At 40.5% G+C, this 25,960-nt stretch overlaps 1 protein-coding gene across 8 annotated transcripts in view; it reads left to right on the top strand.

Moving 5' to 3' along the window:
• The window catches only part of PBX3 (PBX homeobox 3), a 228,865-nt gene that overhangs the window by 192,922 nt on the left and 9,983 nt on the right, over window positions 1–25,960 (top strand). For 5 of the 8 annotated variants that reach the window (XM_056537664.1, XM_056537662.1, XM_056537668.1 and 2 more), the window contains 6 exons: window positions 1,475–1,534; window positions 8,148–8,338; window positions 11,252–11,387; window positions 21,261–21,426; window positions 22,760–22,872; window positions 24,967–25,056. In XM_056537664.1, coding sequence (XP_056393639.1) covers window positions 1,475–1,534; window positions 8,148–8,338; window positions 11,252–11,387; window positions 21,261–21,426; window positions 22,760–22,872; window positions 24,967–25,056 — 756 coding nt within the window. The remainder of the gene's footprint in view (window positions 1–1,474; window positions 1,535–8,147; window positions 8,339–11,251; window positions 11,388–21,260; window positions 21,427–22,759; window positions 22,873–24,966; window positions 25,057–25,960) is intronic. The other 3 variants (XM_056537666.1, XM_056537663.1, XM_056537667.1) reach the window with 3 other exon arrangements.

The raw sequence follows: 25,960 nt of genomic DNA, 5'->3' as shown, positions 1-25,960 counted from the left end.
ACCTGATGAGAAGATAGCACTGACAACCTCTAAACCAGCAACATTAGTGGGGACCTGTCATCACACGCTCCTTGAACCACAAGTCATTGGGCCGATTCCCAGAATCTTCTCTATACTTAACTGTCCTTGATGGATAGAACTTTCCCTGTTGGGTATAGGAAGAGATCTATTATTTAAGGTTGATCAGACTGGGAGAAGCTGGTGATGACTGCCCAAGGACGTTTGCCTCAAGTAGCAAGAAAGTTTTTCCCTTTAACAATTTGTACAAACTTTCATACTTAATACTCAAAAAGAAAAATGTGGCTCTGGGGCCCACACAGGAACCAGTCCCTATTCACGCTTATCTCCTCTGTGCAGTTTTCCCTTCTGTGCAGACCTGTTTACAGACTTCCCTCTCCCTGTTTCGCTCCTCTCTCCACTCCCAGGTGCCACCGCAGACAACTTCCTGATGCTGCTCTGCATCAGAATGTTATCTGTGAAGATGTCTGAGAACAAGGAGAGGTGAGTATGTAGTACTCACTGGAGATTTGAAAGTAGGCAAGTATGATCCGAGTATGGGCTGCCACTCATAACACTTACTGAGAAAGTGGCAGCCCGTACTCAGATTCTCAGCTTCAGCTGCCAGCATTGTGAATGTTTTGCGGCAAAAGCTCAGCAATGGAAAAGTGAGATACCCTCCTGGTACTTATGACTGCCCAAGAGAGCTCAATGAAAAGAAACACTTTTGTTTAGAACATTCTTGATTTTGTCACCATTTTTATACTGTCCCTTACTGTTTGGCACATTAAATGGACAATGCATCCAACTTAATTAGGACACCATATAAATGTCCTGATTTATCATAGCGGCAAATGTCGTTAAAGCCATTGTCAGAAGGCAATGGTCAAAAGGCCATATTGGCCTAACCTCATAGGAAGCTGTGAGTATGGACTGACTGAATAGTGATCTGTCCTCTTAATACTTACATATCAGCCTGTGTGTGTCCAGTTTTCAAGAAAAAAGGATCTGAAAACTTAAAGGGGTTATCCGGCGGAAAAAAAAGCTTGTCAATCAATAGTTGTTATATGGTATATATATAGGTGTTTGCAGTATACTTGTGTTTCTGAATTTGACACTATATACCGCTTTTCAACTGTGCCCATCTCCCAGGTCATCTTCAATCGGCACCATCTTGCCGACAACATGTTGTGATCCTATGTCACCTCAGGGGGCCTGACAAACTCTGTTGTCCACGTTCGAGCCAGCCCCCTGGGTGGTGTAGTTAATGAATGTATCCTCCTCCTGGTGCAGTGTGGGTGTGTTAACACTGCTGTGGGTGGAAACATGGGGTGGCAATAGGGGAATGGACTACAGATGGTGGGAGGTATATATTTTGCAGAGATGGTGCGCTAGGGATGTAGAAATATGTAGTCTGCAGCAGCGCGTGCCATCTTGCCCAAACTCAGAAATAAGGCAGATTTCAATGCCGTTACAGCTGGTCCGTGGAGGTGCTGCAGCAGTCGATTTTCATCATGAAAAGGACATGAATCAACAGGTAACCCATAATATCACTGTGCAGAGCTTTTTTTTTGTTTATTTTTTAGACATGCCGGATAACCCCTTTAACGGATGTGAACATTTGTTATATCACCTACATTTGGATAAGTTTTATTTTATTGCTGTAATTACACTACGTTTTCATTATGTAGTTTGTAGATATTCCAAGGGTGATATATATGTTTTAAGATTTGTGTACATTAAGGAGTGCCAGCTTTTGGCATTTTCAGACAATATATATGTTACAGTTAAAACAGGTTTTCCCTAGTGAAAACCAGTTCTCCCCAAACGCCTTTGTGAAAACTGGAATATACTTATTTTTCCTAGTGGAAATCAGTTTTTACTGAGCTCCTTTGTGTAAACTAGGATTTACTGCTAATCAAAAACCCAAATGTCAGTTAAAACTGGTTAACACTGAGAAAACCAGTTTGAATGAAATGACTGTAGTACATGAAGAAGGTTGGACACATGATGATGTGGAGGTAATAGATGACTCGGAGGAAGAATAATCTGGTATGTATCGTTAAATCTGTTTTAAAACTAGTTTTAACTAGGGAAACCTGTTTCAGTGAAGCAAATCAGTTAAAAGCAATTAAAAGTGTTAATTGGGAATTAAAAACATTTCTATGATGTAGCATTTGTTAAAGGGGTACTCCGGTGAAAACCTTTTTTCTTTTAAATCAACTGGTGGCAGAAAGTTAAACATATTTGTAAATTACTTCTATTATAAAATCTTAATCCTTCCAGTACTTATTAGCTGCTGAATGCTACAGAGGAAATTCCTTTCTTTTTGGAACACTGATGACATCACGAGCACAGTGCTCTCTGCTGACATCTGCATAGCAGATGTATGCTAAGGGCAGCATGGTGGCTCAGTGGTTAGCACTGCTGCCTTGCAGTGCTGGGGACTTGGGTTCAAATCCCACTAAGAACAACAATAAATAAAGCGTTATTATTATTATTATTATAATAACATCAGCAGAGAGAACTGTGCTCGTGATGTCATCAGAGAGCATTCCAAAAAGAAAAGAATTTCCTCTGTAGTATTCAGCAGCTAATAAGTACAGGAAGGATTAAGATTTTTTAATAGAAGAAATTTACAAATATGTTTAACTTTCTGCCACCAGTTGATTTAAAAGAAAAAAGGTTTTCACCAGAGTACCCCTTTAAGGATACAACAATATTCAGTATAACATATATGATACAATATTCATTTTTGTATTAGCAGTAACATTCTAGTTTCAACAAAGGCGTTCAGTAAAAACCTGGTATTAACTAGGGAAAAGCAGTAAATCCTAGTTTTCACAAAGGCAGTCAGTCAAAACTTGTTTTCACTAGGGAAAAGCACTAAGTTCTAGTTTTCGCAAAGGAAAACCAGTTTTAACTGTAACATATACAGTGAAATGCATTCAGAAAGTCTTCATACTTTCACCTATCAATTTTTTCCCATTTTGTTATGCTGTGACCTTGTGCTAAAATAATAAAGGAAAATCAAGTTTTTCCCCATCATTCTGTACTTAATACCACATAATGAGAAAGCTTCTCCTCAGCAAAATGAAAGCTACCCAGAGTTTGCAAAAAATCACCCAAAGAACTCTTAGACTGTGAAAATGAGGATTCGTGGGTCTGATGAAACCAAGATTGAACTTTTTGGTCTCAATTCTAAGCGTCATGTCTGCAAGACCCAGGAACTGGTAATCATATACTCAATGCCATTCATACAGCGAAAAAAAGCCAGGGAAGTGCTCCGTAGTGCAATAAAACCAAGATAAGCAGGAAAATGAATAACGTTATCCTGCTTACCACAGTAAGTTTTGCAACCCATACACAACAATGGTAAAGGTTTGTAAGGTAAAACAAGGATGGGATCTGCAGCCTTCCTGACCCAGATGACAGCAACAAACATAAAGGGCACACTTCATAGCAATGGACAGGAATTCACCGTCACTGATCAAAACCACCACGTAAGTTGAAGGAGTAGCTTTATTGGACCATCATGCAACGCGTTTCATTGCACAATGGCAGCTTCATCAGGCACCTGATGAAGCTACCATTGTTCAGTGAAACGCGTTGCATGATGGTCCCATAAAGCTAGTCCTTCCACTTACGTGGTGGTTTTGATCAGTGTCGGTAATTCCTGTCCATTCCTATTAAGTATGTCCTTTGTGTTTATTCCTCCAGTGAGGCATGGTGGTGACAGCATCATGCTTTTGGGACAGGAAGACTGATCAGGGTTGAGGAAAAGCTGAATTGAGCAAAGTACAGAGATAGTCTTAGAGAGTACCTGCCATCAAACCATATTTTCTAAACTAACTCCGATTATATTCCCTAACTACTCCCAACACCCCCTCCCCCCCCCCCCCCCCCCCGGCCCTCTGTCTCATACCTTTCCCCTTGCTCACATTGTGTGAGCTCCCGGCAGGAGAAAGTGGGCATTCCCCAGCAGGTGCAACGTCACTGAACCCTGTGAGAGCTGTGCCTCGCCATGCCCCACACACACTTCCTGAGTTTGGTCTCCTGCCAGGCCAAGAGAGAGGAGACCAAACTAACTGACTTGCAGCAGGAAACAGAACAGAGCCGTTTTTTTCAATCCCAATAAAAACATAAAAAGGTTGAGAATTTTACAGCAAGTAAATAGCAAAGTGGCTTATAATTACATAAGAAACAATATATTGCAAGTTTAGTTTGGTGACAGGTACTCTTTAATGAAAGCCTGATCCAGAGCGCTTTGGACCTTAGTCTTGGCCGAAGATTCACCTTCCAAGAAGACAATGACCCTAAGCAAACGGCCAAGACAACTCAGGAGCGGCTTAGGGACAACTCTGTGAATTTCCATGAGTGGCCCAGACAGAACACTCACTGAACCCAATTGAACATCTCTGAAGTGACCCTAAAATGGCTTTCACAGTCAGTCCTCATCCAACCTAATAAAGCCTGAGAGGATCTGCAGAGAAGAATGGCAGAACATCTTCAAATCCAAGTGTGCAAACCTTGTGACATCAACCCCAAGAAGACTGAATGCTGTAATCGCTGCCAAAAGGGTCTGAATACTTATGTCCATGCAAGACATTAGTTTTTCTTTTTCAATTAGTAAAGATTTCTAACATTCTGTTTTCACTTTGCCATTATGGGGTGTTGAATGCAGGGATAATGGGGGAAAAACTCTAAATGCAACATAGCAAAATGTGAGAAAATGGAATGGTTCTGAAGGCTTTCTGAATGTATTGTGCCTATACATGAATGCCCTTATATGCCTTGGTTATGTCCCCAGAGAACACAGTGCATACAGTATACAGCTTCTAGCAAAGGTTGCTAGTACAAAAGTGCCCTGTGCATTATCCTCCGCTTCCGTAATTTAGATGACACTTTGAGAGCTGCCTTTCCAGAACTGCACTCAAAGTTGGTTTTTGCTAAAGGCAAAATTATGGCAGTGAGGGTCCCCTGTGCCCCAGAACATCTGGGAGATCCGGTTGTTGCAGACATTGATCTCTCCTGAGTACACCCCAAATTGAGAATGTGCAGGAAAGCCAGGACATCATTTGGGGATACAAACTGCAATGAAAAGGGAAAAAAAAAAGATTCAGATGGCAACAGCATCACCCACCCCCTCAAAACCCGTAAAAATTAATACAGATATTTTCCAAGAGCACATGACTAGCAGATAGCAAACACCTTAAGTGCTCAGCTCTACAGCTCTCGAGCAAATGAGTAGGTGTCTGGATTATTAGCACATTCATGAAATTCAGTTATCGGCATTGTGCACTTTGAAGTCAAGAAATGCGCTAAAAACTGTCAGTCTATTATATGCATATATATATATATATATATATATATATATATATATATATATATATACTCATACATAAAAGCATGCAGTGTAATACCGAATGTAAAGCCTCTAAGTAACCCTATTAAAACCAGCCCTGCTTTCTCCTCCTACAGAAATAAATAAGAAGGTAACACAGCCTTTAATGGAACAACAGTAAAGAAATCACTTTAGCAGAAGTGCAGGCATCTTTCTTAAGGGCGGACCCGGGTTTTAATTATCTAAATGTAAATACTTAACGAATTTTACTTAGAGTAATGAGCTAGAGTGCATACTACATAAATGAGATGTTCTAATTAATCTTGTATGAACTAGTGCTTTAAAGGGATGCTGGGTGAATCCCACAAACCCTGGGCTCGTGCCAAATTGCTAATCAGCCTTTCAGTTCATACATGGCTTCCCTTAATAAGCGGAGATAACGTTCAGCAAGCATTTCAGGAAATAAATCCCCACTTATTCCCAGCGATACGTGGAAAACATTTCACTTCCGAAAATCCCAACTCTCACCGCAGGCCCTAGTGGATCGACATCTTTATTCTATATTGATTTCCTATGGCTTTTTAGGATTTTACGGATAATAAAAATACTTTTTCTACTCAATTCTTACATCTCTATGCCAGTTTGCTCTATGTGCTCTCATGTGTTTCAACTTTGAAGGTGCATTTCTCTATACCAGTGTTCCCCCAACCTGTGGCTCTCTAGCCGTCACAACACTTCACTCTTGTCATGCCCTGACTGCCTTTTTGATCTATATAGATGGCTTTAGCTTACTTTGATTAAAAGGAGTTGTCCAGGATTTGTGAGAAGGTGCTGCTTTTTGTTTCCCAGAACAGCCCCTCTCATGTTCATGGGTCATTGCAGCCCACAATAATTTTTGAAAGTGAACTGCCCCTATCCCTTGCAGATGCTTGTCTGACGTCTCCTGTTCACCCTACAAGAACTGCCCGTTCAGCCCATGACCCACTTTAGCTGATGACTGGCTGTGCGGAAAGCTCCTGCAGGACACCTCATAGCATTTAGGAAGCAGAGGTTAGCGGTGGGTACCTGGAAATGTTGGAACAGCAGCTGCGGGGATTGGGGCAGGTATAGTTTCTTTTTTTTATATCACCCAGGGTCAGTTTTTATATTTTTGTAGGTCTGGACTAGCCCTTTAATCATTTTAATGGAGCTGTACCAGACACAACCCAAGGACAAGAGCAGATCTTTTCTGTAACTAGACAAGAAAAGAGAAGTTTCAAAGAGTGTCTCTAGCTGTGGAGGACCCATCCAATCCTGAATTACATACATAACATATTGATTTGTTTGAGACATTTTGTAATGCTCAATATTGCTGGTGGTGGCGCTGCAGTGAAATTGAACACGTATTGCAAGGTATCCTAACAGATATTAACCAGTGGCTGGGGATCCTAGCATAAGGACACGTCTGTTGATTATCAAGGAACACTTCTAACCAGTAGAGACTGCCAAAAGCGGAGAACTCCTTTAGATATATTACGCTTTGCTACTTTAATGAAATACTCTGATACACTGAAAGTTATCACACTGGATCCTTCTCTAACAAACTGCACAGGAGAAAAATAGTATAGCTAAAATGAATATCCTCAGTGCTGGTGGCCATCCCAATAAAAATCCTCAAAGTAAATCAGTGGTGATGAAGTAGGAGGCATTGCCAGTATTTGTGTATTGTAACGCCCTATTGTGCTGCTTTTTACCGTAGTCACCGACTGCTGCACCTGCTATTATCCACTTATTAGCCTCTGTCTAGCTTTTCTGACACATAGGGGGAGATTAATCAAAACCTGTCCAGAAGAAAAGTTGCTGAGTTGCCCATAGCAACCAAACAGATCACTTCTTTCATTTTTTTTAAAGGCCTCTGCAAAATGAAAGAAGCGATCTGATTGGTTGCTATGGGCAATTCGGCAACTTTTCCTCTGGACAGGTTTTGAGAAATCTCCCCCATAGTGATTAGCAGGTTTTGCATAGGGGAAATCCTGCCTGTCTGCTCATTTCCCTGCAGCGGCCACTACAGGAGGTATTAAGTATTACATGGTGCCCCTTCAAATGAATAGATGATGGCATAATACATGGTCACATTAAGTCCACCAGATCAGGAGCTGTGTCTCTCTGTCTCATAGATCTGGAGACCCTCCTCTATGACATCCATATACATATTTTATTTCTTATGAAGGCACTTTTGAGATTGCGGATCTAGCAAGAATATTAGTTTTAGCCTACTATAAATGCATATATATTCTAATGTTCCCTCCAGCTACATATATACAAAATCTTTTAAGTTCTACCTCTGCATTTACCAGATGATGAATGCAGCGAGTACAAAGAACCACTATTTTGAGCTCTGTTTAACCTGAATTCACCTTTAGCTGAATGTATTCTGCAGCCATGTACCATTGTGGTTGTTTAACCATCCATGAGTACTTACCCTTACATTGGCTTATATGCCAGTTTTCTGTTAACCATGTCTTTTCTCCACAGTCTACTGATGGAACAAAAACCTCCAACACACTCATTTTGATGCTAACTTTCCATTGCTTTGTGTAAGAACTGAATAAAATGAAGTATAGACTCCCGCATTGTAAGCAGTCACACAACATTGAACAGGGCGTTGAGTAATCCAGGAAGGACTATGCAGTAGCATGGTGGTATACTATGGAGAATGGCGTGTTGTAGCATATCACTGTGCTTATGCCATTCTGCTTAGCTGTTTTTAAGTCTCTTTATACATAATATTCACAATCATGTATTTACTTATTTTTTTTTGGTCTAGGCATGCAACGAATTTACAACCCATGTGATGAATCTCTTGAGAGAGCAAAGCCGGACGCGCCCCATCTCCCCCAAAGAAATTGAAAGAATGGTGGGCATTATCCACAGGAAGTTCAGCTCCATCCAAATGCAACTGAAGCAAAGCACGTGTGAAGCTGTCATGATCTTAAGGTCGAGGTTTCTCGATGCCAGGTCAGTATGGTCTAAACTAATGTCCTAACATCTATTCATTAGCTCTATCTATTTTTGAGGTGACAGTCAATATGGCCACCATTAAACACAGCTTTCATAGAGTCCTGAAGGGGAAATATGCCTAGTTTTGCAGTGATTTACAGGCAGGCGCAGCATGGCATATTAGACAGGAGCCTGAAAAGGCGGGCGACACCCTAGCTTTTGGAGATGTAATTACAGTCCCTATGGGAGGTGTAATTGCAGCTATTTCCTGTTGTCACATTTGCATAGCTGAAAAAAAGAAATGCGAAAAAAAAAATGGCTTAATATATATTTTTTAAATTGTAAAATACATTTGCACCAAATTCTTGATGCCATATTGGTGCTCAACTAATTGCAGAACGTTATGATTGTGAAGAGACAGTCAGAAGGACAGACTTATAGCTATCAGATTAGCACATCACCGATCACAGGTCTACCAAATGTCAAGGAAACTTGAAGGCTAAAAATGTAGCAATTTATCACATAGACTTCCACACTTGAGTAAATAACATAAAAATTACACGGAAAATGTTCCGGGTGCGTGAATTGCTTAACTTAGCAACTGAAGCATAACATGGAAAGTTACTTGGAAGGGTTGTGTTAACCCTTTCCTAAACCCATCATTATGGAAGGAAATGGTACTAGTGCTGATGGATAGGAATGTAAGTAAAATAGAGACTATGAGAGCAATGAGATCCTAGCTGCCTCAGGCAGGCAGTTTGCCGAATGCCTTATGGCACAGTAGCCCCGAGGCCTGCACATTTCAAGGCCTCCCATAGGGAGATTGTCTGAATCCTATGAAACATGTATAACTGCCTGAGTGTGAACCCATCTGTGCTGGGAACGGTATCCTGCAATCCTTAGATGACTACATCAAGGCTCAGACACAAAAATAAAAGTCCTTAGGACAAAGTGAAAGGAGCTGTATAAGCAGCGTAGTCAAGAGAATTACACCACATACAGTATGGAATATGTGCACTATGGCATGAAGATGAGGTGTCTTACCAGTACTGAATATTCTACCTTGAAGTATAATTCCACCTTCCAACAGATAGTTGTTTCTAGGACCAACATTCTTTGAAGCAATTTAAAGGGGTACTCCAGTGGAAAACATTTTTTTTTAAATAAACTAATGCCAGAAAGTTAAACAGATTTTGGTTAAATTACTTCCATTTAAAAATCAGACAGAAAGGAAACTCAAAAAGAAAAGAACTTTCTAGAATGAGTAAAAGGGTACTCCAGTGGAATTTTTTTTTTAAATGGACTGCTGCCAGAAAATTAAACAGATTTGTAAATTACTTCTATTTAAAATTCTCAATCCTTCCAGTACTTATCAGCTGCTGTATACTGTAGAGTAAGTTCTTTTCTTTTTGAATTTCTTTTCCAGTCTGATCACAGTGCTCTCTGCTGACACCTCTGTCCATGTCAGGAACTGTCCGGAGCAGGATAGGTTTTCTATAGGGAATTGTTCCTGCTCTGGACAGTTCCTGACATGGACAGATGTGTCAGCAGAGAGCACTGTGGTCATACAGAAAGGAAATTCAAAAAAAAAGAACTTCCTCTGGAGCATACAGCAGCTGATAAGTACTGGAAAGATTAATATTTTTAAATAGAAGTAATTTACAAATCTGTTTAGCTTTCTAGCACCAGTTGATTTAAAAATAAAATAAAAAAAAGGAGTACCCCTTTAAGCCCTCTCCCCTGCATAGATACAAATAGTAGAAATCTGGATTGGGGGGCTTAGTGCCACTTGGGGGGGCTTACTGCATACAGTTTTATTAATTTAGATCAGTATATAAATCTGTATAATTTGGGCCTATTTGGATTACAAAAAAGAGAATTTTATTCATGAGGGTAAACTCACGTTATCCCCATATCTGGTTTTACTATAAAATACCAGCAGTGGATGGTGAAAAAGAAAGTCATAACCTTAACCAGAACTGAAGTTGTGCCTTTTGCCGCTTCTTTTGATCCTGGCCCCAATGATTTCTGGGCATAAAAACAATAGAGTTATTACAGACTTTCATGAGCAAATATCTCACAGTTTATTCTTTGACCATATTTGGTGCTTGTACCCTGCATGGCCAGCAGTAGTGTCAAGCCAAAAGATTGTGCCATCTTAGCAAATCAATGTGTTTCTTTAATATGCTCTGCTATACTCCTGTAGTAATACAAAGGTATATACAAAAGTGCTTAACTTCACACATATATCCAGCAATCTGTAGCCGTCCCGCATGGGCTTGCCAGATGCAACATGCTAGATCCCATCCATTATCCCATAGGCTGAAATGGGGCACAGTGCTGGACTTATGGGCTATCTGGCATATTTGCCCTCTGGTCTAATTTTGACAATATGAAGATTTGGCTTTCAATTGTTTTTGCTCCTGTGCCTCCTTGCTGAATGGTAACTATCCTAAATATTTCACCATATGTGCAGCCAACCTTATGCGCAATACTATTCCAGTATGCTTGTTGTACCCAGTTACCAGGTACATTTTTTAGTGTAGAAATGAAAGAAAGTTTATGCCAGCCAAAGCATTCCACCCACCTATAGACAGCTGTTATGGGGTCGTTGTCTCAGGTCAGTAGAGAGAAGGGAAGCCGATGGCTTGAGTGATACCTTAGAAGCAGTTTGGGGGTCACTGATTCTAATTGAAGAGAGCAAAGGTACGGAGGCTTACTTTTCAAGCAATTCTTCATGGGAAAAAAGTATTCAAATTTGCTCTACTCCAGAAGGAAGAAAACTATCTCATACTAATTAAACCAGAATCCCCTTCAAAAGGAAGAGTCATCCATCTGTAGACAGTTGTGTTACGATTATTGTCCCCTGTGTGTTATCCTTTTAATTCTCTTTTTTTTTTTTTTTTTACCCTATTCTCTCTTTATCTACAGGAGGAAAAGGCGTAACTTCAGTAAACAGGCCACAGAGATCTTAAATGAATACTTCTACTCCCACCTCAGCAATCCTTACCCAAGCGAGGAAGCCAAAGAGGAGCTGGCAAAGAAATGCAGTATCACAGTGTCGCAGGTGAGAATGTCGCAGGCACCTCAGATTTCCTACACTTCGCAGCGGATCCGGAACGTTTGCCCACTCTCTTTTTTTTTTTAGGAAGGATGTTATGTATCTATGAAAAAAACTGGATTGTTAGGGAAAGTGCGATTCATTAATTACAAGTAATTGCAATTAGTCTAATTAAGTGTAATTAATGCATTCCGAGTAATTACAATTCCTATACCCCTGTGCATTAGGCATTTAATTGGGTTAAGACAATAGAATTGTTCCTGTCTGTCATTAGAGCCATTGTTCGCCTGGTATTCCGGTTCCCATTTCCGAGATGGCCATGTACAATATAGCTGTGCTCTGCGAGCAAGACTTCAGCAAATATAAAGGACACAGATATTTTTAAATGCCACAGCGCCCAGTCCTGCAATGGGTCTCTGCCAGCGAGTGCCCCTCTGTCTGTGGGCCCTGTCACGTCTCATATGTCACAGATGACATTTCCAGGAGTGTGTCTGGCATATGCCAGATTTCTACAGGCCGTAGAGGCTGCTCATTTCCAAATCCCACTTTCAGGGATCTATTTATCATGCTTGATTTTGATTCTGCATCATTTTAACCCAAGGAGTTTTTCTTCATGGATTATAAGTATGTGTTGAAATGACACATTGGGTTATACTGACACAATGACAATATTTCTCCTAGAGCTAAACAAGCAGAGATTCTATAACATTAACATATTCATGGAGCTTAGGCTCGGTGTTATATATATCTTGTTTTTGCAAATAATCTCCCAACACTGGAATAATCACTGCTTGGGGGGGGGGGGGGGGGGGGCTTGGAAAGCCTGACATGAAACCTTTCCATAGGCATACACACACAGCAATAACTTCGTACATACATACGTACATTTGTATATATATATATATATATATATATATATATATGTATATATATAAAAAAAAATATATATATATATATATATATTATGTATGTACAGTGGTCCCTCTAGTTACAATATTAATTGGTTCCAGGATGACCATTGTATGTTGAAACCATTGTATGTTGAGACCAGAACTCTATGGAAACCTGGTAATTGGTTCTAAAGGCACCAAAATGTCTTCCAAAAATAGGAAAAAGTGAAAATTAAAGAAAAATAAGTAGATAACTAATACAGATAAAGCAAATCCTTACATATAAAAGTAAGAAAGATCTGCTGGGAGCTGTAAATCACTGTCTATGTCAATGTTTCCCAAGCAGGGAGCCTCCAGCTGTTGCAAAACTACAACTCCCAGCATACCCGGACAGCCGAAGGCTGTCTGGGCATGCTGGGAGTTGTAGTTTTGCAAAAGATGGGGGCACCCTGCTTGGGAAACACTGGTCTATGTTGAGGACAGAAGCTTCTTCAGGGTCCTGTACAGTACACAATGTCCTAAAAAAGAAACATGGAGTCGCCCTCACCTCGTGTCCAAAGGAGCAGCTAACCCTGGTACAGGTAAAGTGTACAGAACATGTAATACCTCCCTCTACTGTAGGGGGCGCTACCAGATATCAGTCAGTGCATACGGTTCAGTAATACAGGTGTTTTACCAGTAAAATGCCCATTCTGATTGGTCAGCTCTTCCGGCCATTGACACGCTTTACAGATCTGGACTGTTCATAGCATTGTATGTAGAGTCTGGTTTCAACTTACAATGGCCCAGAAAAAGACTATTGTATGTTGAGGCCATTGTAAGTTGAGGGATCACTGTATATATTTTTTATAGCTCTATCAAATATTCACACTCCATTTAGGGCACTTCTGTTATTCCTCCTGGAAATATATAAATAATTTGACAAATGGGTTTTACCATTCCCCTTGTCAAAGGCATTTCTCCCTACATACCCCATTGTGTAGGAAAATGGTAGACTCCCAGTTCTTGGCATAGTCCTACATTTCATGAAGGAGTAATAGAGGAATAGCTCAGTGCAGCTTTCTAAGAGTAGATGCTTTCAGAATAGTTATTTCACAGCAAATACAGGTTTTTACTGAAACAGACAGGTCACGAGGGTTATCGGGAAGCAGAACACATTACCTGTGCGTATGGCAACAATGAGTAAGTAAAGAAAATGTACGAAAAAAAGAAAGAGTGCCTCTTAAATAAAACAAGCAGCAATAATATGTAGAACATTTTCTAGTGTTTTTTTTTCTGGAAAAAAAATAGAAAAAGAGTAAGTATGTATACTGGTAGTTATCTAAAATAGAAAATATACCTATTTTCTTAATAATAAAAATAAAATGCTTTATTTTTAGAAATATCAGTTTTTTATTATTATTATTAAACTTGTGTAATAAACCCTAGCTGAATTTCTGCATCACAAGACTGCCACCAGGCTTCTTTTCCCCTACCTTGCCGTCAGCACAGATACAATCATTTCAGACCATTAAGTAACTATAGATACAAAGCCTAACAGCAACAATGTTATAAATGGCAGCAAGGAGAATGTCCCTAGCAACTAGTCTCCAGTTAGTCTGTCATCTTAAAGAGTACCTGTCATCAAACCATATTTTCCAAGGTTCTCCCTTGCTTATACTGTTTTTTGTTATTATGTTTGTGTGTTATGTGTGTATAAGTATGTGTTTTTTATGTGTGTTGTGATTATGTATATATGTATTTTCTTACCTTTTGTGAAGATCCGGAAGCTGGCCCCTTTTTCTTCCAGTGGGTTGCTGTGCACCTCGGCCTCCGCCATCTTGTGTTCGGTAAGTGGGATGTCGGGGGTGTGTTCTTGCTTCTGTCCGTCCTATCTTCTGACGTCCGAGGCAAATCTTTTCTTCCTGTTTCTTCCGTGGCTCAGCGACGAATCTGCGGCCTCTTCCGGCGCATGCGCAGGTAGTTTTTATTTTTTTTTACCAATAAAGTTTTTTTTGTCTAATTGGCAAACTGTCTGCGCATGCGCGAGTACGCAAGTGCTACGCTAACAACGTAGCGTACGTCAGGTCTACGCTAATAGCGTAGCTTCGCGCAAGCGCAGACAGTTTGGCAGTTAGACAAAAAAAACTTTATTGGTAAAAAAAAACCAAAAAAAACTAACTGCACATGCGCCGGAAGAGGCCGCAGATTCGTCGCTGAGCCACGGAAGAAACAGGAAGAAAAGATTTGCCTCGGACGTCAGAAGATAGGAAGGACAGAAGCAAGAACACACCCCCCGACATCCCACTTACCGAACACAACATGGCGGAGGCAGAGGTGCACAGCAAGCCACTGGAAGAAAAAGGGGCCAGCTTCCGGATCTTCACAAAAGGTAAGAAAATACATATATACCTAATCACAACACACATAAAAAAACCACATACTTATACACACATAACACACAAACATAATAACAAAAAACAGTATAAGCAAGGGAGAACCCCTTTAAAGCTCTGTATCATACCGTTCCCCTTGCTCATATTGTGTGAGCTCCCGGCAGGAGAAAGTGGGCGTTCCCCAGCAGCCACAAAGTCACAGAAGCCTGCGAGAGCTGTGCCCCGCCATTAAACATATAAAGGTTTAGAATTTTAACAGCACATAAATAGCAAAGTGTCTTATAATTTCATAAGGAACAATATATTAAAAGTTTAGTTTGGAGACAGGTACTCTTTAAGGCAGAATTGACAGTGAAAAAAAGGGCAGACAGTGGGCACGGTGGCGTGGCAGTGCCTAACACATGCATTTATACGTATTTTAACCCCTTCATGCACCATAATATAATTGTACGTTATGGATTGCCACCATGATGGTTCCATTATGGTTCTGATGTAACGGATGGAATCATGCCCATTTAACACCTTTAGCTGTGGCAGTCAAAGCAACCACAGGATGTAAGGTGTTTAACAAAGGAAAGGGACACCCACTGCCCATCTGCGCCTTGTAACATGATCACATATCATTGATGAGTTGCCAGGGCCCTTTACTACTGACCACAAATAATGTTATGGAGCACTGTCTATTCAAAAGCATTAAAAAGTTCAAAACTGAAAAATTAAGAACATTTGAAATAAAAAATAAAAAATTCCAATTAAACAAAATATTCATTTTGACGAACACAACTTGTCTCACAAAAAACAAGCTACAACAGTTGCTTAAGTGTAGAAATGAAGAAAAAAAAAGTATATGGAGCTTGAACATTGACAATGGACAAAAATATAAATGTAAAAAAAAAAAATCTTAAAAAAAAACCAAAACGTAATCCTTAAGTGGTTAGGAGATTTTGGTTAATGGTGAAATAATCTTGGAAGGACTTTGTTTTCTGGAATCTGGAAGGAGTGAGAGTGCTGCTGCGTTCAATAGAGAAGAGAGCGGCACAATTGTCAGATGTGACCCTTGTAGCCGGCTGCAGCCGACGTGTAAATCCTGAGCTAAGTGCTGCGTACGCCGCGCCGGTGTGAACGCCTGGTGCCTGTAGGGGCTTTTATAAAAACAGGTGCATGACAGTTGTCTCATTAAAACCTCTCCAGTGAAAGAAATAAAGCGGCTTTCTCCTACATAAAACACATTGCAGCACTGCAGAGAGATGAAGCATTTACCTAATAATTTATAGAGGTTTTTTTTCTTGCCATGTTAACGCTGCAATTAGCTTGATAAATAAGCAAAACAAAACCCTTCTGCAATTAGAACCGATTCATTAATTGACTTTAGGCGACGGCAAGAGAAAGAGAAGATGCTTATTCTTATCATACAAAGATTTTTTTTTTTTTTGTGAAGCGTGCAAACCAGGGACGGGGACAGCCACAGCCTGCCTGCCTGCAGCATTGTTTAGCAAGGGATTCTGGGATGTTGGCTTCAAGCAAGGAGATCTTCTGCTGCCATTTAACCTTTGCAGTGCCAGAAACATATCACATGATGTTAGTGCTCTGTATTTCTAAACCCCGTTACAGCAATCAGTACATGGAATTAGATCACCAGCCTCATTAAAGAGAAAGGCCCGCCAGATAAATGTGCTTAATTATTGGATAACTTGTGTACTGTAGATGATGAATGTGGCAAATCTGCCTTTTTGTTATATGTAGACCCTGGGCTATTCTGCTAGTGCACATTATTTGCAATGCAGTCTTCTGCATTTAGGTCATAAAGTAATAGTAATAATATTGGGGATTATCTATATCTATCTATATCTCTCTCTATCTCTCTTTATCTATCTATCTATCTTTCTATCTATCTAATCTAGTCGTTTCATATTTATCCATTTCACATTTCCTGTCTTTATCAATCGCAGATGTACTGGTGCATTTCTGCATCCCCCGATCCTGTCCTATGAGAGATAAGTCTCTGCCAGAGGGGACTGATGAATAGGAGGAATACGGCTCTTTTAACATACCCACTGGCACACATACGTTAAGTGGATTCGGAACAGTGGCATTTGTCATCCATAGAGTTTTAACATACATGTTTTTTTTTGTACTGGGTACCACAATATGAAATATATGAAGTGCACAAAAGTCTACTAGGCTAGTCCATTTATTTTTGTTATTTTTGATGCATACTGCCGAAATGACATTCTTTTGTCCTCCATTGGGCTAATGTGACCCTATTGACACTTATAGCATGTCCCACGGGAGCTTTCCTTGGGCACACGATAAAGGTATATCACAAACCTCATGGAAACAGAGTATCACTGGTTTTTAGGCAACAGCTGTTTTATGTGTATGGCGTCACAGTCTCCTTTTACTACACATACTGTATTTGGGTATATACACTTTATAGACCCCCTTCATATGCATTGCTAGGTTCTACATGATATACTGACAGCAGGAAATCTAACATTTTGCCACTTAAAAGAAAACTTTGCACTCTCTAAGATTTGCCTTGGGTTGATGGCTTGCAGTCTGTTGCGAAGAATCATATCAAGGAATTTTATATATCATGCAGAATTCAAAGTTTTTTTGTTTTTTTTTAATCAAACCTTATGCCTTCTCTGGCATAAAAAGTTGCAGATGTTTGGCAAGGATCTTTTTGTGCAAAAACACACCACTTTAACTGAAAGTTACCTTTTTTTATATTATTCGTTCCAGAAATAATCATGGTGTGTGGACTGTCAAAAATGGAGTAAGATGCTCCAAATTTATTAAAATCCAGAGCTGGTCTTCAACTCGCTCTGCAGATCGGTGTGGAGGGACACAGCTCACGCTGGGTTGGTATAGTTGCCGAGACAACCACCACACGATGCCCAGAAAGTTCTGTGCATGAGCCCTTTTTTGATAAATTGGATTAGTGCACAGAACGGTGTCCAAGTCTGTCTGTGTCTCTCTAAACTGATCTGTGCAGAACGGGTGGGAGACCAGCTCTGGACTTACACTTTAAAGACCAGCAATTACAATAAGTGAAAGTTTACCTTTAATTTCAACAAACTTCTAACATATCATAGGGACATGTCAGAAGTTGTAAAAGGTGGGGATCAGAGTTCTGAGACCCCCCCCCCCCCCAATTACTAGAACGAAGGAGTTAGAAACACTGGCTTGTGCGTTGTGCCACGTTTCTGCTCGGCTTTCCTTGGAAATCTATATACTGTCGCCTCTGCTTTCCTAGGAGAGTCAATCGCTTCTACCCTTTCAGTCTAGCGGTCATTGGGAGTCTCAGCACCCAAATACCTTTTGCAACTCCTGACATGTCAGAGGTTTGTTGAAGTGATAGGTACCATTTAAAAAATGTCCCCTATAGTCTAGCAGTCAACCAAGCCATCATTCAGACAACATATATTTGGGTTACTAAGCAAAACCTTGGCTAATGCCTTAAATAGTGACCTAAAGGGCATGCATCCTCTTGTCTGGACACAGACAATCCCATTATGGAACATGGTAAAGATTATTTTTTCCTACACCAGTTTCTCTTATGCCTGCCACTAGGGATCGACCGATTATCGGTTTGGCCGATATTATCGGCCGATAATCACGATTTTGGGCATTATCGGTATCGGCAATTACATTGCCGATAAGCCGATAATGCACCTCCCCCACCGCGACCGCCCGCCCCCCCCGACCCGCCGCACCACGTTGCACCCCCCACTGCACCGCCCCGGCCCCATTGCCTCCCCCATCCCCAGTTTTATAATTACCTGTTCCCGGGGCCCACGCTACTTCTTGCTCCTGCTGCGTCCTGCGTTACGCTGTGCGCAATGACGAGTGACGTGACATCACCGTCAGTGCGCAACTCAGGAGGATGCCACCGGAGCCAGATGTAGAGTGGACCCCGGGAACAGGTAATTATAAAACCGGAGATGGGGGAGGCAATGGGGCCGTGGGGGGGGGGGGGGGTGCGTTCACGGTGCGGCGGTGGGGGGAACGGTGGCGATGATAGGACTCAGGACCCCCGGACAGGCAGGGGGAGAGAAGCGGTTGGTGGCGGCGGCGGTCTATGGCAGCGCAAAAGCCACTGCAGTGCATTGATTTAAAGCACATCTGCAGCAGTGTCGCGGGGGGATAAATAGCCGATAACTTATACCAGAATATCGGTATAAGTTATCGGCTATCGGCCCTAACCTCCACCGATTATCAGTATCGGCCCTAAAAAAACGATATCGGTCGATCCCTACCTGCCACTATTTTTAGCTAGAATCCAGCTTTAGTCAGCACAGACACTCTGCCATTGGCGATGTAGAATGGACAGGGTTGGAAAATACTTGTATGATCTGGTGGTTTCATTCTGTGCAGATATTAACCAGTGGCGAAACTAACCTCTACTTTTCGTGCAAGTACGGAAATAACATATGAGCGTCTCGCTTTTCACAGCTTCCAATTAAACCTTGCTCGTTGGTTTAACCTCAAGGTAATGCCATCAAACAATGCATGTCAGGGAGGCACTGCCCATAGTGCCCGTCATTAATTTTAATTGCCTTGATATTAAAGATTAAGAAGCATTGAAGATGCTGGGATGGATTCCTAGACCACGTCAAGACTATCCCGCACCCTGAGGCCTCCCAAGGCTCCGACGATATTAAAATGTAACAAGAAGAGGGATGGGGGGGTCAGGGGTTGAAGGGAGGAGTGGATAGGGAAAGCCTTTATTAGATGTGGCTATTGTTGAGACTAGTGAATTGTCCCTCATCTGCATACGCCAGAGATTTGCTCAATTCTAAAGCTGTTAATAAAGCAGTAATTTGATTTTTTTTTTTTTTACTATAATTATCCGCCCGCCTTCATTAATGTATTATTGCCCTGCTGGCTGGCAGGTTAATGGTAAGCAGAATGTATAAAATGTAACAGCAAGTATCAGCTAGGGAAAACACTATGAATGAGGTATGAACTCAGGGTCACTATGGAAAGTCTGGTGGAAAACATATGTGCTGTAAAAAAATATGAATACTGCGTTTTATTTTACAAGATGTTTTTCTTGAAGGTTATTACACAGTTCCCAAACACCTCAGAGTTACATATGTTGGGAATAGAAGTAATGGGGCTCATATACACAATGTAATTATGGCTCCGGGTTGTATGGAGCTTTAATATGGCACATAAAGAATTATACGGTGCCTGTACATACCTATGCTCCTAGCCATTTGAGTTGAGGAAAAAACTAAGTATATCTTTCCTTTGAAAACCATAATATGGGATGGTTGGTTAATAGTTCCATAGTATGGAGTCGCATTGACTCTGAATCAGCTATATTCATTAAAGCTATGGGGCATTTGCCATCAAAAAAGACCTTTTTACTTAGGACATCTGGTAAAAACTGATAGATGTGAGCTATAGAGTGCACTAAACATACTAAACACCCCTCAAAGTAATGTTCATGAACAGGGTTATCCTTTACAGGAGGTACAGTGCTGATTTTATTGAGATTCACTCTGAAACGCTTCATTTTTTCAGAGAAATCATAGTTTAGGAGCCAACTGGAAATGGGGCTTTAAGTAACTGAAAAGATCCAGTTGGCTTCTCCCCACCTTGCTTCCTTTCATTTCTCCCTATTGGTTTGTAGGTTGAAGATCTATCAATGAAGCCTGGGAGGGTGGGAAGAGGCCGGCTGGGATGGCCCAAGTGGCTCAAATATGTAAACTATGATTTATCTGAGGCCCTGCAGCAACTTATAGGGAATCTTACTTGAATGTAATTAGAGTAGCCGGTCCCTGTGTCATGGTGTCCATCATTTGGACCGCATGAAACTGGTAACTCGTTCAGTTACTCTTGATTCCTTTCTCTCCTATATCTTACTTTTACATACTATAAATGTCCTCTTATATGGGGAACTCCCTGCCTACTACCCCTGTACTACATCCTGCATAGACTGTTGTAATATGATAAGGGAGATTGTCCCTTTTTCATGTTGTTTGACGGCATGAAACTGATGATAGGTTCCCCTTAAGGGTAATATGGGTCAGAGGTATTTTGCATTATAGTAATATTCCTAAAGATTCTGATATTACTGTAGTTGCAATGGATTCCTTTCATCCCCACTCTTACTTTTAGGTACTCTTACTTGGGCACTGCCTGCTTCCTTCCCCTGTTTTTGCATCCTCTGTATAAATGAACCCTCCTTTTCTGTATTCAGTGATAACTTATGCTTACATGGAGCAATGCTGCCCAAAACCAAACATATTCTAGCTTTTTTCTGACCTTTCCGTACATACCTTCGGTAGTTAGATGATGGTTTTCATGCATAGTGCCCCTGATCTTTTGTGCCCTAGTGTTCATATAAGAACCACACCATTTTGTAGAATGTGTGAATGGCTATGAGTGACCGATAATATGATGGGAGCACCTAGCCTTTCATGAGCAGATCTCACATTATCTGCCCACATGAAGCTGCTGACCTGCTCCATCAGTTTTTATATGGGTCATACTATCTCAAAGTGTTTACTGAAACAAAATGTTGAGAGCTGCTGATTCAGTTTCATTGTAAAATGGTACTAAAATCACAGCAATAATAAAACTGTATCTCCCTTCTCCAGGTATCCAACTGGTTCGGAAACAAGAGAATCAGGTACAAGAAAAACATTGGCAAGTTTCAGGAAGAGGCAAACCTGTACGCAGCTAAGACGGCCGTGAACGCAGCTCATGCAGTAGCAGCTGCTGTGCAGAATAACCAAACAAGCTCCCCCACTACACCAAATTCCGGTAAGTCTGCCAAGCTGGATACAGAAAGCAGGGGACATCTGTGTTGTTAAAATTTTTATCCAAAACAATGTAATTTTTTGACCTTCTGTCTCAATGTGGGGGGTCACCTAGCATGTATTGGTTGCGGGCAACTAAAATGGTTGTGTTTGTAACTTCCTATAGTGACCTATAGAAATCATTGGATAGTATTGCATAATATTTCTGCTGCCCAGTGCCTGGCAATTTTTGATGTAAATGTGCTTCCAGACATAGATAATACTGTAATCCACAAGACAGTATTAAAATATTAATAAATATATACTCAAGGAGATCAGGCATGGGTGCACACAGCTGGATCCTGACCACAGTTTTTCTCCATACAAGGAAGCATAAGGATATATGGAAATTATGAAAATTGTGATCAATTTATTATTACATACTGCAACATTTGGCTAGTAACCCATAGCTTTTGCTCAGGCTGAATTATGATAGTCATGAAAAGCCTTCCATTGAACCACTAGCTTCTTCTTGAGGACACCCAGCATAAAATCTGAGAGATGGCATCAAACCTTAGAAAGCCTTTTTCAGCTACCTCAGGGACAACACTAGGATGTCCTTAGTCAAAATCCAAACTCTCTTGGTAATGTAGGTTGTAGAACTGTATGTAATCTATAGGAAATATGTCTTCTGTATCTGCTCAATTTGCTTGTGGTATGAGGCATGTAATGTGTTCCAAATGGATAAAGGGTGAGCAAATGTAAGAAGGAATCTTCAGTCACTACAATAAGGCAATTCCCAATAAAATATATTGTCCCTGGATTAGTATAAGATCTTTGCGTAAATAACTCCCAAATAGGTATCATTTTAGAGGTGAGTGGTGCCACTTTTCCACCAGTGAACCCATTAAAATATAATAAGATACGACAGTTTCTTCTGGGGCATTAACTAGGGTGAGGGGTCTTTTTTGTAAACAGCCCAAGATTATAACTTTTCACTTATCCACAGGATAGTTGATAAGTATCTGACAGGAGCCCCACCAATTGCAAGAATAAGGATCCAGTGTCCCATATTCACTTGTGTAATATTGCTTCATTAGAAATGTCATAATGTAAGGAGAATAATTAGGACATTAGATCACATAATAGCATAGAAGGGTCTGGCTTCCACTAAAGCATAGTATAATTTTGGTGGTTCCAGTCATGAGAAGATTGTAATGTTAGGTATATATACTATGAAACTAGTTTCATAGGTCCAGGTTGTTTATCAAGGTTTACTAACCTTTCAAACCCCTTTTTAATTTCTTCACACTTTCTTTAAAGCATCCTCTCAGATCCTTAACTCTTTCCTTTCCTAGGTTCTTCTGGTTCTTTTAATCTCCCAAATTCAGGCGACATGTACATGAATATGCAGAGTCTGAATGGGGATTCTTACCAAGGGGCCCAAGTTGGAGCCAATGTGCAGTCACAGGTAGGAGAGACGCCCCTGAGTCATTCCTCAGTGCACCTCCCACAGCTACCACCAAAGTACATGCACCAGCCCAGGGTGTGCACACAATTGGCACCACCTAGGTCACCCTGGTGTTTCAGGCCATTTGTTACTCTTGTGAATGCCTTCGGCTCTGACTTGAGTGCTCTGGGAGAGAAGTTTGGTTGTTGGAGAGAAGAGGTCTTGTTGGAACACCAGAACCTGTTAATAAAAGCATATTGCTATTGAGGGGAGTTGGTTTTGAGTAAAGATTGCAGTGGGCACTACTGTATGAAAGATTGTTCTGTAATAATTATGTAACATCTTTGAGAATTAAGTCATTTTTGCTATATGTCTGAATAATGTTCCAGTTATTTTGCTGAGGGGGCTGGAAACCAGCAACTGCAAGTTCAGATTAGGAAGTGCATCAACTGGGTGATATGGAAATACAATCATATACGTTATCATATACGATTTCTATAAGTATACATAGCTGTAAATTGACAGCTGATAACAATGGTATCACAACCCACAAATGTGTATTCACAGGGCTTTATGATGCTAAGACCTTGGCTGCTCCTGAGTCTTTTCTAAGGAGAACAGCTTTTGGTCTCCACATGCCATAGAGAGAACAAGATGGCCACTGATGGATTTATTACCGTTAATTAAAATGTATTATCACTGCATACTTTAATATTGATGGCTTTAGGATAGGCCATCAGTTTTAGAGTGGTAGGGGTTCAAATCCCAGTAGCACAATGATCAGCCAGTTGAAGGGGCTATGGTTCTCAGCAAGTGCTGTGTCCTCTTCATTGTTCAACTAACACATTGCCATATATTTTGTTGCAGCTTTTCTGGTACTGCAGCTTATTACAGCTCAGTTCCATTTACGTGAATGAGCTTAATCTAGTATAGTACCAATTATAAAGAAGCCGCGTTCATTTTAATTGGATGACCGGTAGGGATGCGGGGAGTAGAACCTCATTCTGATCAGATATTTATGGACTATCCCATGGAAAGGCTATGTGTATAAAAGTCCTAGAAAAATTCTTGAAATGTATGTTCACATGATGTGAATCTGCATTGTGTGATTGCAGCCTAATACAGCCCAATTATGAGTAATCAACTGGAAAATATATACCGCATCTTCCATTCAGATTATTCAGGTTTTCTCTATAGAAACCATTTGTTTTAAAGGCATTTTTACACTTTAGACATGTCTGATAGGTAGGGGCATGCCTATCCAAAGAACAGGTTCCCATATCAGAAGTTGGGGTGATGGCTACATCCAGTAGGGGTCTCAATGGAGTAGGGGGACTTGTATGTGTATTATGGAAAAAGCTTAGTACAATTGCAATGTATTGCTTATGTTAACGGGCTTTTCTAAGCTTATAGAAACTACAAAACAGTACCAGCAGTAAGTGTATGTGAATGCTAATTGGGTGATGTTACCATAGTTGAGAGGTCATTATTTTTATTATCTTGCCCATCTCTGTGCTGCACCTTTGTTGTGATGCTGCCAGGTCTTGCTGTGGGTGGGATTGGGATTACCAATGTGAAGGACTGCAGTTCACATACATTCTCTCACTCACACAGACATTGCCTCTATTAAAATTTGTAAGGTTATTCTTTAACCCCTCCTGTGTGCTCTGTTATTATTTTGCTCACTGACTTTTTCCTGATTTACTGCCCAGCATGTGAAACAGGATCCCTTCTGAGCCAGGGAGGGAGGGAGAAAGCCATAGAGCAATGGAGATGAGACACATGTGATGTCCTATATGGCAGGGAGAAGAGAGTACAGCACATACAAGCAGGAGATGAACACCAGTCGCTTTAACATATGACTGCACTTGAGGCTGGTTTATTGAGGCTTTTAATCTACAGACAGCTTACATGAAGTCACTGACTAAAGTTCTATTTGCACAGAATTTTTAAAGACCGGAAAACCCTTTTATTTATTAGAGCCATTCTCACATGGATTGCACTGTAGTAGCAGACATGTTTATGTACTTTAAGTTAAATTGCTTTATGTTAAATTGTGCTAAGAAATTATCTTAACAACAATGTTAATACATGATACTTTCCTGTACCCTATAGGTGGATACCCTTCGTCATGTTATCAATCAGACGGGCGGATACAGTGATGCCTTGGGAGGGAATTCACTGTACAGTCCACATCACCTAACTGTAAGTAATAATAATGCACAATATTAGTCATATCAGTCATCAGGGTATTAATATGGCATTTCTGGGATTTACCAAGCTTACAGAAAAAGAGCAAAAGGGTCACCTCTCCAGCAATAGCAGCAACTAGGGATACATTATTAAAGCAGATACAAAGATTAAGTAAAGCTCATGTATTTTGGTTTGGTACATTCCAAATACAGAAAACCAAGCAACATACATCACAGAAAATACATGCAGCACCCATTCAGTTACACCCTTTTTCTGTAATTTTGAATTTGCCACAGCTACAGGCGAGCCGGGCACCATAAAGAGAATCCCGTATGGATGGCATAGCAGAGGTGAGCTGGCTTCTCTGTTGTATACCAATGCTAGACTGTTATCCGCATCTTTAAATGGAACGGTAACATGGTTTACTTATGCATATGACAGTAATGTTCTAGGAGCATTCAGTTAACAGCAGGAAAAAGCTGATTTTATTTAATAAAAATGATGGAGCTCAGAATTTCTTTCAAGAGGTTTGTGTGCAGACACATGATTCTTTTACTGAAACATTAAAGGGGTTGTCAAGAAATAGAAAAAAACTAAGCTAATTCAAAAAACAGCACCACACTTTGTTCCATTCACTTAAACAGAACCACACTGAGGACAGGTGTGGTGCTGTTTTTTAAAGAAATCAACTGATCTGTTTTCCAATCCTGGATAACCCCTTTGAGGTTCACCTGTCATAGCTTACATTTATTTAGAAAGTATAGAAAATACAGTAGGGTGACCAATGGACCCCACTGACGTATAATAGGCTCTGTTGAGATGTCCATCATTTTGACATTAAGAATACTGACTGTAGAATCAAAGCACTTAGGGTTTTTATTTGTAACTGTAAACACAAAACACTTAAGATATTTTT

This window comes from Hyla sarda, chromosome 9 (genome assembly GCF_029499605.1).
Source record: "Hyla sarda isolate aHylSar1 chromosome 9, aHylSar1.hap1, whole genome shotgun sequence".
In the NCBI taxonomy this organism is placed as follows: domain Eukaryota; kingdom Metazoa; phylum Chordata; class Amphibia; order Anura; family Hylidae; genus Hyla; species Hyla sarda.
The sequence above is the reverse complement of the archived record's forward strand: the minus strand, read 5'-3'. Positions and strand labels throughout refer to the sequence as shown.